We start from the raw sequence: 15,238 nt of genomic DNA, 5'->3' as shown, positions 1-15,238 counted from the left end.
GATGATTCCCGATATATTATCGCTCGTTCAAAAAAATAAAATAAAAATAGCACCAAATCTCACATTCTTATCAGCAAAAACTATCACGCCTTCTCACGCTCACGGCATTCCGAGCTTCCCGACCCGCCTTATTCTGTCACTGGCGCCAGTGTTGATTTGAAAGACATAAAATAAGATTATCAGAACAACGATTTCAGATTTCAACGAGTTTATCATGACACGAATTATCTTTGAAATTTTTAATTCAATTTCTAAAATTTCTAAAACCGCCTTTGCCTCTTCGGTGCCATTAAAACGGTTTGGCAACATTTGTGCCGAAGCAGACGATCATTTAAATTTTATGCCATGCCATGCTGCTCGGTTGACACAATGTCTTCAACGCAAGATTTCAATGTCTATGTTGGGGCGGAAACTGGATTGTTTAAAGGTAAAAAGTTAAATATTCGTTATCCAAATATTAAGAATGCAAATAAAATTATATTTTTGCTAGGTGTCAATTTCAACAATCAGCAAACCATCGCCAAAAACCTTAACAGTTTACAGTCGCTGGATCGTCAACAAGAGATAACATGTATGGCATGGGGAAATGAAGAAGAAAGTGAAATATTATTGGGCCTTAGAGGTCAGAAGGTGAAAATTTATGATTCCGAATTCAAAGGATTCTCAGGGTGTGTAGAGACACCTTTTGGGAAAGGTCCCCTACGTGGAGTGGGAAAACTCAATGAGTAAGCATAATGCCAATTGGTTTACTTCAGAATAACTTAATATTTCAATGTTTCCACAGATCTATTATCACTGCATCTGAAAGTGGAGATGTAAAGCTCTGGAAATTCAAATCCAGTCAACAGGTTGAATTCCACGCTCTTAACACAGGAGAGAGACTGTGTTGTATGCGTCTCTCTCCTTTCACCAAAAACATTGTTGCCACTGGTGGTAAGAAAAATGACCTCCAACTTTGGGATATGGAAAACTCTCAGCATCCTGTATTCAAAGCAAAAAATGTAGTTAAAAGTTACTAGTATCTTTTGTTTCTGAACTAATTAAAGTTATTTATTGTGTAGGTTAAAAATGACTTCTTGGACTTGCCAGTTCCAATTTGGGTCAGTGATCTTGCATTTGTTCGTAATTCTGAACAAATTGCCACTAGTTCAAGACATGGTTTTGTAAGTTATATAGCTTTTTTTTTGGTTGCAAATATATCCTTAATACTTTATTTTACATTTGCAGGTGCGCCTTTATGATCCCAAGTCTCGTGGTCGTCGACCTGTAATTAGTTGCGTTCCCGAAGCAGATGAAGCATGGACCTGTATAACCATTGCTTCTAGACCCAAGTAAATTATTCTTATACAAATCAAGTACTTAAATAGTTAAAACATTATTCTTCATTCATTTTTCAGCCAAGTTATTGTGGGCAGCGGAAAAGGGAGAATGCTGCTCTTTGACTTCCGCCAGCAAAAAGTTGTCCATGCTTACCGTGGGTTTACCGGATCAATTCGACAGATGGTGTGTCATCCTACCAAACCCTTGGTTGTTAGTGTTGGACTTGATCGCTTTGTCCGTGTACATCATTTAGATAGACAAGCTCCTCTCCACAAAAGTTACTTGAAATCTAGATTAAATGCCGTGTTGATGCGCCAAGATTTTGGAATCATAATCGACCAGGAATTAGATAGTGGTGAAGCGATTGATGTTGAAAAAGATTCATTTTGGAATACCATGGAAGAAATCAAAGATAGAACAGTAACTGAAATTGAAGATCAAGTTGAAAAAGAAGCGATTAAAGTTTCACCAATTAAAAACTGCGGTTTGAGGAAAAAAAGAAGAACAGTATCCTAGTTAGGCTACATGATTTGACTTTTTTTATTGAATAAACTTAAAGCGTGTATCTCATGGAATTTATTTAATTTTTATACTCTTGCCGTGTAGTCAAACTTTATGATTAAGTTTACAATTCAAGTCGCTTTTCACGAGCCTTTATTTATGCGAATGCTTAAAGTAAAACAAATTAAGCGAAATTTGAAGTAAAACGTCTCATGACTGGTAAAACATACGAACATACCTATGGACTAGGAAGACACTTATGCTGAACTGTATTTATCCTGCATGAAATTGAACATCGATAGTTTAGTGATTCCAAACAGTTAATAAAATAGGAAAATCACTAAGTTAAAAATGTTGAGAAATAATAAAAATAGAATAAAAACAGTATTTTTTACCATATCGTGTAGCAATGCAACCTCGCCGCCAAGCGGCGAAATCTGTAAAATTTCGATTTGTTTTGATTCCGGCTCAGTCCTTCAACAGACGCACGTGCTCTACTTTTCGTCGTTTCGGTTAATAATGGCGAATGGAGACTTTCAAATATCGTCCATCATTGAAACATCCAAATGTATGGGAAGTGAGAAAATTACTGAAAGGAGGAAAAGTGCAGAAACCCTTGACATCTTGTTGAGCAATCAAAATTACATTTCAGTACTGGATGATAATACTGATGCAAGTCATGGGTTTACTTGGAACAACGTCTTCGATGCGGCCATTGCTTACATGAGCAAGGTGATTCTGTTAAAAGTATATTTAAAATTTACCTATTCTGACTTTATGTTGTATATAGGAGGTAGAGAAATTTAAGCAAGATGAAGCAAAAGGAAAAGTGCTTAGTCAAGCTCAGAAGACGTTAAGAGAAAATCATCTTAAACTCAGTGCAAGTAGTCTGTTGAATGTGATTGTTTTGGCCGGTGAACGAAAACCTAGACTTGATGTGGATATAGTACTTCACCACTGCTTGACTGCATTAAAGGACCCATTCATGCTTGAAAAATTTGGCAGGGATCACTTAACAGCCCTAAATCGTGAAATATTATCCAAAAGAGGATACTGGTCAAAATTAAAACCAAATTCTTGGCTGAGTATCTTTCTCATGAGCTTGAAAATCTTACGAAGCCACATTCCCAACAATGTTACTTATGTCTCCATAGCTAGTCTTCTAAATTATGTCATGCATCATGGTACACTCCAATCAGATATTTCACTTAAAGTGAGAAAAAAGCTGCAATTTTTTATTGATAACCTGAACAACAAAGCCATGTTGCAAAAAGAGCATCATCTAATCAAGATCTGGATCGATTCAGCCATTCAGCTTGCGTTTTCTGTTGGTTCTGAAGATCGTTTTCTTTTGTGCCAGCTGACCGAAACTACGCTTAACACATTCCTTGATCTTTGCCACGATCATTTAGAGGACATTGAATTAATTGTTCAGTTCTCGATTCTGGCTATGGTCGCCCATCATCCCTGCGGAGTCGAAGCCAATGAGATTGGTTTTATGGTGGCGGGAAGCCCAGATGATTGGTTACGAACTATGCGCCGATTGCACAGTTTGATCGACTTTGTCGTTAAAACAAACACGTAAGAATTCTTTCTGTATAAAATGTTCTACGGCTATTTTAACCACCAATTTCTTTATCTTATCATATATAGCCAACGAAACAGGACGGCAGAGAAAAAGGTCCTTGAATTGGAACCAAACACAATTACGCTGGCTGTACGTGTAGCTCGCCAAATCTTCTCCTCGTCAGATTTAACCATGGACGTCACTCGAATGGGCATCATGGATGAAACATCTACTTCCCAAATTTCTGGCCCGTCAGCCAAGAAGAAACGCTTGATGTCGGGCCTTTCGGAGTTAACCGAACGCTTAAGAACGATGGGGGCTACCAGTGAATCCATTCCCTTGCTCCAAATCACAACGCATTTGGTCTTAATTTATCCTGATTTTCCTCAGACTCACGAGATGAAAGAATTTCTGGACTATGTGGTCGACGTAGTACACACTCACGATTGCCGCCAATACGAAATGATGTCCCACTGCTTTAAACTGTTTCGGATAGTTTGCATCTCGTTGTTCGAACGGCGTCAAGACAGCAAGGAACTGCTCCAGTCTTCTCTCCAGCTAGATAATGTATCCAAACTATGGGAATCGATTTGGAAATGTGTGGTTGCTCATCAGTGCCACCAAGAGAGTTTCCTTCTGATCGCGACTTTGCTACTTTATCGAATTGCATCAGAACCAATGGCTCGTCAAATCGCTCAGGTCCTAGGCCGTCCTGGCGGTTCCGTACCATGCGATCGTCATTCCATGCTTTGCCTTGCTTCTTTTCTGCATCGTTACACTCTTCCCGATCAGGGTTTCGTTCAGCCATCTGAGAGTAAGGACAGAAATTCATCAAGCATTAATTGGAACGGACTGGGAGATCCAGTCGGAGACCGCTCCATCCGCTCTTTGCTAACTGAATGGCTATTGAATTGCAAGGTATAGAATTTCAAGCATTTCAAACTAGTGGTTTTGTTAATGATTTTCCTCTACTTTATTTTAGAGTAAAGAGTACGGTACTAGTACGGCCAACCTCCACTTCAGGTTACTGGCTGCTCTCGCTATGAAACAGCCAATCGTCCAAAACATCGACATACCCTCTCATCTCGTGCAACTTAGTGCTCCGATCCAGTTCGACTCTGAATGTCACCGTCTGGAGTCAAAATTTCGTTTCGTCGAGTTGTTGGATCAAACAAATCTACTAGAACTGTCAAAACCCATCATATCACGGCCACTAGCTAGCTGCCCGATGTCTTCAACGATTCTGGTAGATCAACTTTGCTTGATGAACGATCTCTGTGTCCGAATGGCGCTGAATTTAGAAAACTACAACAAAATTACCAGTGAAATGCTTTCGGCTTTAAATGACGCCATTTGCTTCCTGTCATTAGTTCGCAATGTCGTTCTGTCGGGCTTGCTATCCGACACGTCCAAACTTCGTGATAATGCTTTACCCCTTCTGAAATCTGTTTGCCGCTTAGTCTTGTCAGAAGACTCCGTCTATTCTCGTCAGTGCCTCCAACTTTTTACAACCCTTCTCGACATCGAATTAGCTGGACAGGCAGGTGAAGACTTTCTCCGTCGGGCGATCTGGGACCTGTGTTTCAGCAAACTTGTAAACGCCTCATCTCGAGCCGAGTCACGAGATGACACTTTTGGTGAAATCCGCCGAGGTGGCGCTAGTCACCCTTCAGTTCAGATCGCCGATCAAACTCAAGAAGAGAAAAGAACCAGTCTGTTTGACTCTTGCATTTTGACAGACGGCGAGGCGTGGCAAGTGGACTTTTATCGTCTATTATCCACCGTTTCTAGTCCAGTCGATCATTCTGAAGCGATTCGTCCCGATTATTGTGCTATGAAGACGGATCTCATGCATGCGTTATCCAACGCTGGAACAGATCCGACCTCCTATTATCATCTTCAGTTGGGCTTCTGTTTACTTCGAACCTATATCCGGGCTCCCTTGGAAGCGCTAGATGCCATTCTCGTCATGGATCTAGTCGATTTGATGTCGGGAATAGGACTCCAATTCATTTACGACTACGAGTCCGCAGAGGCCGTTCTGCATTTGCTGCCTCAACTCACCGCACATGTTTCCAATGTCGGTTGCTCCTCTTCAAAAGCCAAAATCATCAGTTTATTCCTTCGGTTCCAGACAGATATTCAAGATGAAATGTTCGGCCCGCCAGTTGAAGAAGCCTTTTACCGATGTCTTGCCAACCTTTCGCCATCAGCCAACTGGCTCAAATGGGGAGCTGGGACTATCGAAGCAACCGGCATTTCGCCAATCTGTTTGGAAGCATTGGCTGGATTAAATCGTCCGTTCAATTCCACAGTGATAGCTACCTGTCAGGCGGTACAACAGCTATTTGACTACGGTAACATCACGTCGACAAGTTGGCAGGACAGTCTTTTGGCTGCTCTTTCATCATCAATAGTCACCAAAGAATTAACCGCAGTGGATGAGCAACGAGATGTAACCACCCGATCCGCATCGATCCTTCAGCTGCTGAGTTCAATCATCGTTAAAAGTCCTTGGGCGGAGAAGACCACCTTAGTTATGATGCTTCGTTTTGCTCGTTATCATTCAATTGAAACTGAAACCGTCCGACGTGCCCTAGAACTGGCCGCCCGCCAACTCAATTTAGATTGTTATGCCTGGCTTGATTCTCGACTCGAGTTTCTTCTGGATCGGTGGTTCGAAACTGAAGAATTGGAGAACTTTCCGTTCGGCATTTACCATTGTTCCAACTTGACCAGTTTCCTAGATAAACACCAAAATGTCATCGTACCCATGGTATTTTTGAAAAAAGATTCCCTGAAAATTTCTAACTTGGCGGATTTAATGGGCTTGAATGTCGCCGATTTGTTATGCCATCATCTGGCCGCCATAGTGGCTAAAATCTTGCCCCGGCTCTCCGAAGCCAAGCTGAAAGGATCTGAAACGCCGGTAACGCTCAATCGTTTTGCTCAAACCAAATATCAAGAGATCCAACAACTTATTCAGGATAAAAGTCGCATCAGTCAAGCCCTGAAAAACAACTTACTGGAATTAGTAATTCGCTTGCTCTGTAGTGTTCACGATTCCAACGTAGCCGCCCAACTTTTTGGCCCTGAAATAGTTCTTCCGCTGACTGGATCCTTCCGGTTCGAGAAATCTGCCGTCATCGAAGCTATTCGACACTTTTCGCCCGATGTTATCGCTGATGCCAACGTTGAACCATTTGAACATCTTGCCCTGTGGACTGCAACAAATCCGTGGGAAGTCCATACTCTACTGGTCGAGTTGTTTGTCGCCTATGAGACTGGCTGTCGGTTGACGGACAAGCAGCAAGCGCTAGTCAACCTGGCAATAACATCTGATTTGCTAGTCAACTCCACGGAAGAAAATCAACAGACGATGCTCTACTATGTTTTCTATTCTTTGGTTCACCGGATGGGGCATATAATCCGCCAGGAGAAGACGGACGAGACTCTACGTCGAGGTGCTTTGATCATCGTGAAAGGAATTATTGTTAAGGTCATGAATACCTGTCCGGATATTGTTGCCCAGCTCTTGGTGACGATTGTTGGCTTTGTTACGCCTCTAGCGAAAGCTTCCGGAAGACTCCAATGGCTCGCCATCGAAATCCTGGAATACCTTATCGTGGAACATCGAAAGGAAATTGGAAATTCCACCGATCAATTGAGCCCGTTTCCTAATTTGGAACAGTTTGCCCACTTGAGCAGAGCACTGGAAGAGAGCAAACAGAACCGGAATCGCACACTGGACGAAGAGATTGGCGTCTTTTTAGGGCTGGTGGATCAATTAGATCACGACAACATTCCAGTCGAAAGTGTAGAAAATTTAGCCAAATTGCTGGCCAACCGGAAGAAGGAAGTGATGCAACTTTACGCCCAGTTGGAAAATAGAAACAGCTCTTCTTCAGATTGTATCCGTAGTAGTCTACACCGCCTCATCTGCAGTTTGATTCAACTGGGCAAAACAAAGCCAATTTTAGCGGAAGCAGTCGCTGCCGCTTTAGGAGAACTGGGGCCGTCCGATCTAACGACTTTGATCCTTCAACCCGACACACCTGTTCCAGATACGACAACGATTCAGGGTCAAATGGAAAATCACGCTCAGGGTAGCTCCACGCTCCACTTAGCTGTGACCGTCTTCCCCATGTTAGTGCGGTACTTGTTCGCCGATGAGTGCCCACTACTCAGTGTTTCCGGCCGAGTGATGCAAGCTGCCATGGATAGCGTAGAAGGTCAAAACTTTGTCCAACTGTCAAAAAAGTATTCCTGGCCATTGCGCAATCTGCTCATACCATTCCGATCCAAAACTCCAAAAGAAAAGAAAAGTCTCTTCATGGATACCCAGTACTTTGACAACAACATCGACGACTTGCTGTGGACGCAAGCTGGACACTCTTGGATAGTCCGGTTAACTTGCACGATGATTGGATCGTTCAGAACTCCCAATTTTTTCGCTAATCTTTTGCCCGTTTGCCGTCTCCAATCGGATTTCTGCTCCATTCTGTTGCCGTTTGTCGTTCGTGCAATGCTGTCGTGCGGGGAAGAGCGCATAAGAGATGTCCTCTCAACACACATCAACAGTGTTCTAGCCGGGCCCTACAAGATGGCCGAACCGTCGGTCAAGACAGTACTTCAAGTTGTCCAGCACCTGCGTTCACAGAAAAGCGACAAGAAAACCGTTTCACCCTGGGAACGTAATTTCCGACTCGCTTTGAATTACTACGATGTTGCTCGAGCATCTCAGTCATGCAGCGCCTATTTCAGCACGGTAAATCCAGAATTTTCAAATTATTACGATCGTACGCTAAGATTGATTGTATTTACATTTATTTTTAGATCATGTACGCCGAGATTTGGCTGGATCGATTGAATATTATTGGCCACTCGGAACCGCTGAGTGACGCTGGCGTTAGCGGCTATCGGAAAATGCATCCAGTTCAGGACCTGTTGTTTGAAGCTTATACCTGCACGGGTGAGCCGGATGGTCGAACTGGATTTCAATGTTTACCTGACATCCGCCGCTACGAACAGGAATCGGATTGGTTCCGAGCTCTAGAGTTTTACGACGCCCAGGGATCCTACACGGAGTCTGAAGATCAACAGATGTTGACATTCTCTGCCTTGTCGCGTTGCGGACTGTACCGAACTTTGTCCGATGTCACCTCCAATCACGACAGCCCGGCCGTCAAGGAATACCAATACGAATGCGCTTGGCGTCTTTCAAACTGGAGCCAACATCGCGAAACGGACATGGAAGAGAAACCAGGATTTCAGCAATTGCTCTTCAATTCACTTGTGGCTTTGAAACAAGGTGATCAGGCAGAATTAGTCCACAGCGTGTCCCAGTCACGTTCACTCGTTATTGAAAAACTCTGTCAGGCCGGCAGTTTGGAAAGTTGCCGAATTATTTATCCTTCCTTGACGCTGTTGCGAATGGTGTGTGATGTCGAGGATATCGATCAGTGCGACAAGAAACTGTCCTCCCTTCAAGAAAAGTGGGCACAGGATCGGTTACCCGTTAGCGATTTCAGCTACTTGGAGCCAATTTTGACTCTTCGGGCCGTCATGTTGAAAGAACTTTTTCCGCGTTCTTCTGAAACCAGAACAGCTTTGGTCAACACTTTGCTGGAAACTTGTCGTAAAGCTCGCCAGTATGGAAACTATCCAGTTGCTGGGCGGTGCCTTTCGCAACTATCGACGCTTCCAGATCTCAGTCGAGATCTTAAAATGAAATTCAGTCTGGAGAAGGCACTGACCGAATGGCAGCGCAAAGACGGAGATCGAGCACTAAATACTCTGCGTTCCTTGGCCACAGTTTTGAAAGACGATACAATCCCTCATCCGATTTACCCGACGGTTTTGAATCTTCTCGGCCAATGGCTGCACGAAACCCGCTCTGAAAATCCTCGACAGATTCTTTCCCTCTACTTTCGTAAATCGCTGGAAGCAGCCCTGGCCACCCAAACACGTCAAAAATGGAGCGGATTAGATGGCAAAGAAAATCCTTCATCGCACCACGTATCCGATGCGCGCCAAGTCCTGGCGGCTTACGCCGATTCCCTTTACAAAGACCTTCAAAGCTACATTGAATCAAGAGACTTTGAAACGCAGCAAAAACTGGCCAAGATCCGCCAGGGCAAAGCGGCCGAGCTGAAGAAAATGAGAGCCAGCGCACCGGATGAGAACAAAGATGAAGTCAGGCGAGCCAATCTCTTCATGACCAACGAAACTACAAATGACATGAGCGAATTTCAAACCTTGTTCACAGAGAGGGAATCGTACTTACTGGAAGCCGCCGAGAATTATTTGGTAATTTCAGTCGGATTTCTGAATCAATTTTTATTTCCAATTTGATTGTATTTTAGGTGGGAATTCGAGAGGAAGCGGCAGGAGAAAACACCAACATTTCCTACGATAAGAGGATTTCGCGTTTGATTTCTTTATGGTTCGACAACAGAACCAACGTGAAACTGACTGAACTGATGATGGCTTGGTTACCCAAAATACCATCGTACCATTTTATACCCGTTCTTCCGCAATTGGCTGCTCGGCTTGTTTCCAAACTGAATCCGCAACTCTATCACGACGAATTCCCCAAACTGTTGCAAAATTTGATTGAAAAATGCGCCCTGGAACATCCACACCAGTTAGTTTTCTCTAATCACATTTCTCATATTCCTTTATACATTTTGCTTATTAACTATTTTGTTTCTTGTCATCAAGTACGCTTCCTGTCATCTTAGCTCTGGCAATGACCAATAAGGATAAGGAAATTGAAGAAACTTCCCGGTCAGCGAATCAACGTCCGGATGAGGATCGCGTGACAGCAGCGAAGAAATTGATCCAAAAAGTCGCCAAGCGACCAGAGGAAGGAGTTCGCTGCAAGAAACTGGAACAGCTGCATTCCAGTCTTATCCGGTTGGCCAATAAGGAAGTCAACGTCAAGGATCGCAGTGTTGACGCTTTGAAAATTCCAGTCGAATTGAGTAGCATGAACAATCTGGAAGATGTTGCTGTTCCCACTTTCTCGTTAGCCGTCAACCCCGACGGTGTCTACCGAAAGGATCAGGTGGTTGGCATCATCTCTTTTGATCCCCATTTCATCTTGGTGGGCGGTATCAACGCTCCAAAGAAAATGGAATGCCGGGGAACGGATGGCAAGATTCGCCCGATGCTGCTCAAGGGGAAAGATGACTTGCGTCAGGATGCCGTTATGCAACAAGTGTTTTCTACGATGAATCTGTTCCTCGAGCAAGATGAACAGACTAGACAGCGCAAATTGAACATCAGGACGTACAAAGTGGTGCCTTTATCAAGAAGAAGTGGTCTACTTGAATGGTGCGAAGGCACCAATCCTATTGGATTTTTCCTTTTGGGTACATTTATTTCCTGTATTTCATTGAAGACAAGTTGTTGATCACATGTGTTACTTTACAGGAAAAGATGGCAAATCCGGCGCTCATTCGCGATACGCCAAGCCAGGCGACTTAACGTCCGAAGAAGCCAGGAAGGACATGGCCAATCTAATGAACATTAAAAGTTCAGACGAGCGACTCCAGCGCTATCGAGAAATATGTGCGCGCTTCCCGCCCGTATTCAGACACTTTTTCCTGGAACAATACTCAACGCCTTCCGTTTGGTTTGAAAAGCGATTGAGTTACACTCGTAGCGCTGCTGCTTCGTCCATGGTCGGCTATATCCTTGGCCTTGGGGATCGCCATCTTCAGAACATTCTTATCGACGAACACACAGCCGAACTGGTAACTCTAGGGAAATATCTTTTTCAATTGTTTCTAGTTGTGTATATTTTGTTGTCGTCATGTTTTTCAGATTCACATCGATCTCGGCATTGCCTTTGATCAAGGGACAGTTTTGCCTATACCGGAAGCAGTTCCATTCCGTCTAACTCGGTAACTAATTACAATTTTATCTGTCGTTTTATCTAAAATTCTAAAATTGTTTAACAAATCAGCGACATAGTCGATGCTATGGGCGTTTTGGGAGTAGAGGGCATATTCCGTCGGTGCTGTGAATTCTCCATGGAGGTGATGCGGAAGCAGCAAGATAGCATCCTAACGTTACTAGAAGTGCTTCTCTACGACCCGCTTTATGTATGGACAGTTACGCCGCAAAAAGCGGCCGCTCTGCAGCAAAAACAAAAGAGTCTTAGCAAACGTCGTGGATCTAACGTCTCTGAGATTGTTGCGGACGACGGTATTCGTCTATTTCTTTATCTCGGCTCTTAATAGAATCGTTCCCGCAGATCATGTAATTGTTTTTTTGTTTTTCAGAGTCTGTAGATAACGAAGTAAACGAGTCGGCCAAACGGACTCTGGTTCGTCTGAGTCAGAAGCTCAGGGGAGTGGAAAAGGGAACTCCTCTGTCGGTGAGAGGTCAAGTAAACTTACTTATACAGCAGGCCACCGACCCAGCGAATTTGTACCGTATTTTCCACGGCTGGAGACCTCAAGCCTGATTGAATTGTGTGCCAACGTCAGATACGAAAGTTATAAGCCTTTCCATTTAATTGTTTTTCCTAAATTAAATATCACCCTAAAAAAATCGTGTTTGTGAATATATATTGTTTCCCAAGAATTTGAATAAAAAAAAGAAGGTTCTCCTTAGAGATTCAACAGGTCGAGATCGAAATCGATTTTTCTTGGAAAAAAAGGCGACAGTACGACGTCAAATGAATCATCGAACCGTCGTCACACTTTTCTATTTTCATCGTTTCTTTTTGATTCCTCAATACCGATGTCATTCCAACCCTGAACACTGTCGAAGACACAACTTCCTTTCTTTCTTTCCCAGGACAAGTAAAACAGGAAGATGGCAACGAAAAGAAAGAGTGCGGCGTCGGGACTGGAATTTCCAGGACAACATGTTTACGTCCGTACGACCAACGAAGATGCCGAGGCTCCTGAACATCAAGCCCGCGTGCAGAATTGGATTCAAGAGTACGAGAAGAACCGCCAGGTTTTCGTCTTCCCAACTCCAACCGTACGCACTTTCTCAACTTTGCTACTAGTGCTTGGATTGCTGTCTCTTTTGATCCAGGTAAAAACGATCCTTTCATCTTCATTTGGCATTATTAAATGTAATTTTTTAACAGATCGCCTCGTCGTCATTGCGCTATGCGTTTGTGCCAAGTCTCCTCGGCTCTGGTATCTGGATCGGCATGTTTTGCGTGGCTACGGGTGCTGTTGGCTGGGTTTCTTCTAAGAGGCTGAGTACTTCAATGTAATTTGTGGCTGGTTTCAAATTAACTGGAAGAGAAATTGAAAGATTTTTGTTTTGCAACAGGCTACTAGATTTTAACATCATGGCTCTGATTTCGACCGCTCTTTCGGCTATTATCATCGTTCTTAACAGCATTGGACTGGAAATGTATACAAAGCTATGCTTCAAGTCGATGATACCTACGAAGGAAAATTTGATAACAAGCGGGAAGAATGAAACGGAACTTACTGCCGGACAACAGCCGACGACGTCCTCTGCCGCCGTGAATTGGATCGGCGAATGCGGTACGTTAGTTTAATTCTGTTTGTTACGATTTATTTTCAAACCATTTAATTCATTGAACAGATCAAGCATCATTCATACTCATGGGCATTGTGGTCTTTATTCACGTCCTTCTCTTTCTGACATCGGCGAGTTGCAGTTCTTACATCTGTCGGGCCCTGAACTCGTCTTACAGCGTTCGCGTAAGTCCGACCCAGGTTCTGTACAAAAAGACGATTTTTTCCTTTAAAGTTAAATTTGTATTTGAATTATTTTGTAATGATTACATTTCTTATATAGGCACCACCGCTAGTGATCTATCATAGCGATACTGTCGAAGTAGACAAAAGCGGACCAGGCGCATCTTCAGCTGCAAGCGCCGGAGCTGCTGGAGTTGCTGCTGAAAAAATGATGGAGAAGCTACACCATCCAGGATTAGAGAGAGGACACGAACACCATGGCGGAGGATTCAATACTCCAGCTGTGCCCTAAAAACTTGCTGTTTTTCAAGCCAATTTAAAATTTAGTATCTTCAATCATTCATTTCATTCCAACTTCATTAGATGATTGTGTGGTTTTACTAGGAAATGTTTATCAATAAAGCCTAACTGTAACGATTTTAACTTTGTTTATTCGTTCAAAAAGAAATATTGTTTGGGTTAGAGTATTTTTATTGAATTTGGACATAGTTTTTTACCTTATTTTACTTGGAATTGCTATTATTATTTGTGTGGAAAATCCGAGGGAAAATCCGTATTTCGTGGTGTCAAAAGTTGGCTATTATTTTAACGCTTTATTATTCCCTTGAGAATTTAGACATCTGTGCAACGGAACATCAACGTAGAGTATTCCAAGAATTAACGTTCGAGGAATGACACTAATCCTCGTTGACCCATCGACTGCAAGTCTAGTTCCAGTTGACGAAGAAGACGGAATACGTGCCATTGAATGCAGACAGACGAGTTTCTTCAAACAGAATCACCTATCAACGTAAAAATGATGGAATTTCCTGGCAGGATTTATTTAAGGGCTGAAGATGACATCCACTCTGCCGAACATCAGACCAAGCTGAATAAGTGGATTTTAGAATTCCAGAGATTGAGCCGTGAATCGTTTGTTTTCCCAGAAAGGGGCATTCGCAGCTTTGGCTACATGTTCTTCGCGATCGGTCTCATATTAATGATTATTCAGGTATACAATCTCTCATCATCTTCGCTTTGGTATTTTTTTATTGTTGTTTCTGATACATTTTAGATTACCCTGTCTTCTATTCAAAATGTTTACATTCCAAGTCTTCTCGGTTCGGGAATTTGGATTGGATTGCTAAGTGTGGCGACTGGTGTTGTCGGAATCTATGCTGCCCAACAGAAGAGCACTAGAAAGTAAGCCATAGTTTTATGTCGAATTAATGCAAACTTTATAGGGCTATTTCTTTTGTCTTTTGGCGAAAATGATTTGTAGCTTGTTGGATTTCATGGTAATGACGACAGTTCTCAACATATTTTCGGCCATGGTAGTTATCTTAAATACCATTGGACTTGAAATGTACTCAAGGTTTTGTGCGTCTGGGAGAGCAAAAGAATGGATTGGAGAATGCGGTACGGTAATAGTTTTTTTTATGTTTATGTGCAAAAATAAAAAATTAATTTTCTATTTCAGGAGAAGCCACTGTAATTCTGCAATCTATTTTGGTATTTCTAAACGTGTTACTGTTTTTGTCAACTGCCTGTTGTGGTGGTTTTGTCGGTAGAACGCTCGACATGTCCTTTCAACTTCGAGTACGTGTTGCTTTCAATACCATTCTGTAAACTGTTTGATTTATAATTGCCATTTTCTTACAGACACCACCGCTAGTGGTATATTACAGCCAGAATCCAATCGAGCAAATAATCCAAACCGAAGAACAGCAAGCTTCTAAAAGTAGTGAGACCTCATCGGAAAATAAAACTTGTCGTGGCGATATTGCTAGTGAATAATCGCTGTATTTCAGTTTTCAAACATATTTGCTTTGTTAAGTAATATGTGAGTTTCATTATGCTGTACAGTTATGCACACTTAATTTCGAGCTTGCATTTATTTACCACAAAAACTGATTTTTCAACAGGTAGGCCTCCTTTTCATTTAAAAATTGCGCCCTCTTTATCTAAGAGTTGCCGGATGTTTGATATAAGTTGTATCTATGTCATCAGCAATTACGTCATTTCGTTGTCATTTATAATAAAAAGAACTTTAAAAACTTGAAAAACTTCAATTTTGGTTATGATTTATTATTTTAAAAACAAATAAAAATTTAAGTCAATCATTTTACAAATGAATTTTGAGAATGGCAACAGACAACTTGTCACGGTG

At 42.4% G+C, this 15,238-nt stretch overlaps 4 protein-coding genes across 6 annotated transcripts; all 4 read left to right on the top strand.

Moving 5' to 3' along the window:
• The first annotated feature begins 270 nt into the window (after positions 1-270).
• LOC124198116 (WD repeat-containing protein 74-like) lies at positions 271-1,885 on the top strand. Its single transcript, XM_046593791.1, has 6 exons — positions 271-427; positions 491-725; positions 785-1,001; positions 1,062-1,163; positions 1,228-1,331; positions 1,398-1,885. The coding sequence occupies exons 1-6, from the start codon at positions 346-348 to the stop codon at positions 1,834-1,836; spliced, it is 1,179 nt and encodes a 392-aa protein (XP_046449747.1). The 5' UTR covers positions 271-345; the 3' UTR covers positions 1,837-1,885.
• Positions 1,886-2,272: 387 nt separating this feature from the next.
• LOC124198114 (serine-protein kinase ATM-like) lies at positions 2,273-12,012 on the top strand. The gene is made up of 11 exons (XM_046593789.1): positions 2,273-2,553; positions 2,612-3,402; positions 3,475-4,306; positions 4,371-8,156; positions 8,225-9,697; positions 9,754-10,034; positions 10,112-10,764; positions 10,826-11,148; positions 11,219-11,298; positions 11,361-11,602; positions 11,680-12,012. The coding sequence occupies exons 1-11, from the start codon at positions 2,341-2,343 to the stop codon at positions 11,862-11,864; spliced, it is 8,859 nt and encodes a 2,952-aa protein (XP_046449745.1). The 5' UTR covers positions 2,273-2,340; the 3' UTR covers positions 11,865-12,012.
• A 51-nt stretch (positions 12,013-12,063) lies between these two features.
• LOC124198117 lies at positions 12,064-13,506 on the top strand. 2 transcript variants are annotated; one of them, XM_046593794.1, is made up of 5 exons: positions 12,064-12,445; positions 12,501-12,628; positions 12,692-12,912; positions 12,974-13,092; positions 13,190-13,506. In XM_046593794.1, the coding sequence occupies exons 1-5, from the start codon at positions 12,218-12,220 to the stop codon at positions 13,379-13,381; spliced, it is 888 nt and encodes a 295-aa protein (XP_046449750.1). In that variant the 5' UTR covers positions 12,064-12,217; the 3' UTR covers positions 13,382-13,506. The 2 variants fall into 2 exon arrangements, with proteins under 2 accessions (XP_046449750.1, XP_046449749.1); XM_046593793.1 differs by having other exon boundaries at positions 12,974-13,107.
• Positions 13,507-13,714: 208 nt separating this feature from the next.
• On the top strand, positions 13,715-15,127 carry LOC124198113. Of its 2 annotated transcripts, XM_046593788.1 has the most exons (6): positions 13,715-14,080; positions 14,144-14,271; positions 14,351-14,487; positions 14,549-14,667; positions 14,731-14,911; positions 14,994-15,100. In XM_046593788.1, exons 1-5 carry the CDS (start codon positions 13,838-13,840, stop codon positions 14,863-14,865), a joined length of 762 nt encoding a protein of 253 aa, XP_046449744.1. In that variant the 5' UTR covers positions 13,715-13,837; the 3' UTR covers positions 14,866-14,911; positions 14,994-15,100. The 2 variants fall into 2 exon arrangements, with proteins under 2 accessions (XP_046449744.1, XP_046449743.1); XM_046593787.1 differs by having other exon boundaries at positions 13,717-14,080; positions 14,731-15,127.
• The last annotated feature ends 111 nt before the right edge of the window (positions 15,128-15,238 follow it).

The sequence above is a fragment of the Daphnia pulex genome, chromosome 7, assembly GCF_021134715.1.
Source record: "Daphnia pulex isolate KAP4 chromosome 7, ASM2113471v1".
NCBI classification, from domain to species: Eukaryota; Metazoa; Arthropoda; class Branchiopoda; order Diplostraca; family Daphniidae; genus Daphnia; species Daphnia pulex.
This window is presented reverse-complemented; position numbering and strand designations above follow the sequence as displayed.

Coding starts and splice junctions, on each gene's coding strand:
- LOC124198117 (XM_046593793.1), top strand. CDS start 12,218: ATGGCAACGAAAAGAAAGAGTGCGGCGTCGGGACTGGAATTTCCAGGA. Junction 12,446..12,500: donor TGCTGTCTCTTTTGATCCAG/GTAAAAACGATC, acceptor ATTTTTTAACAG/ATCGCCTCGTCGTCATTGCG. Junction 13,108..13,189: donor TTCGCGTAAGTCCGACCCAG/GTTCTGTACAAA, acceptor TTTCTTATATAG/GCACCACCGCTAGTGATCTA.
- LOC124198113 (XM_046593787.1), top strand. CDS start 13,838: ATGCAGACAGACGAGTTTCTTCAAACAGAATCACCTATCAACGTAAAA. Junction 14,272..14,350: donor CAACAGAAGAGCACTAGAAA/GTAAGCCATAGT, acceptor AATGATTTGTAG/CTTGTTGGATTTCATGGTAA. Junction 14,488..14,548: donor AGAATGGATTGGAGAATGCG/GTACGGTAATAG, acceptor TTTCTATTTCAG/GAGAAGCCACTGTAATTCTG.
- LOC124198116 (XM_046593791.1), top strand. CDS start 346: ATGCCATGCTGCTCGGTTGACACAATGTCTTCAACGCAAGATTTCAAT. Junction 726..784: donor GGAGTGGGAAAACTCAATGA/GTAAGCATAATG, acceptor ATGTTTCCACAG/ATCTATTATCACTGCATCTG. Junction 1,332..1,397: donor ACCATTGCTTCTAGACCCAA/GTAAATTATTCT, acceptor TTCATTTTTCAG/CCAAGTTATTGTGGGCAGCG.
- LOC124198114 (XM_046593789.1), top strand. CDS start 2,341: ATGGCGAATGGAGACTTTCAAATATCGTCCATCATTGAAACATCCAAA. Junction 10,035..10,111: donor GCCCTGGAACATCCACACCA/GTTAGTTTTCTC, acceptor CTTGTCATCAAG/TACGCTTCCTGTCATCTTAG. Junction 11,603..11,679: donor TGAGATTGTTGCGGACGACG/GTATTCGTCTAT, acceptor TTTGTTTTTCAG/AGTCTGTAGATAACGAAGTA.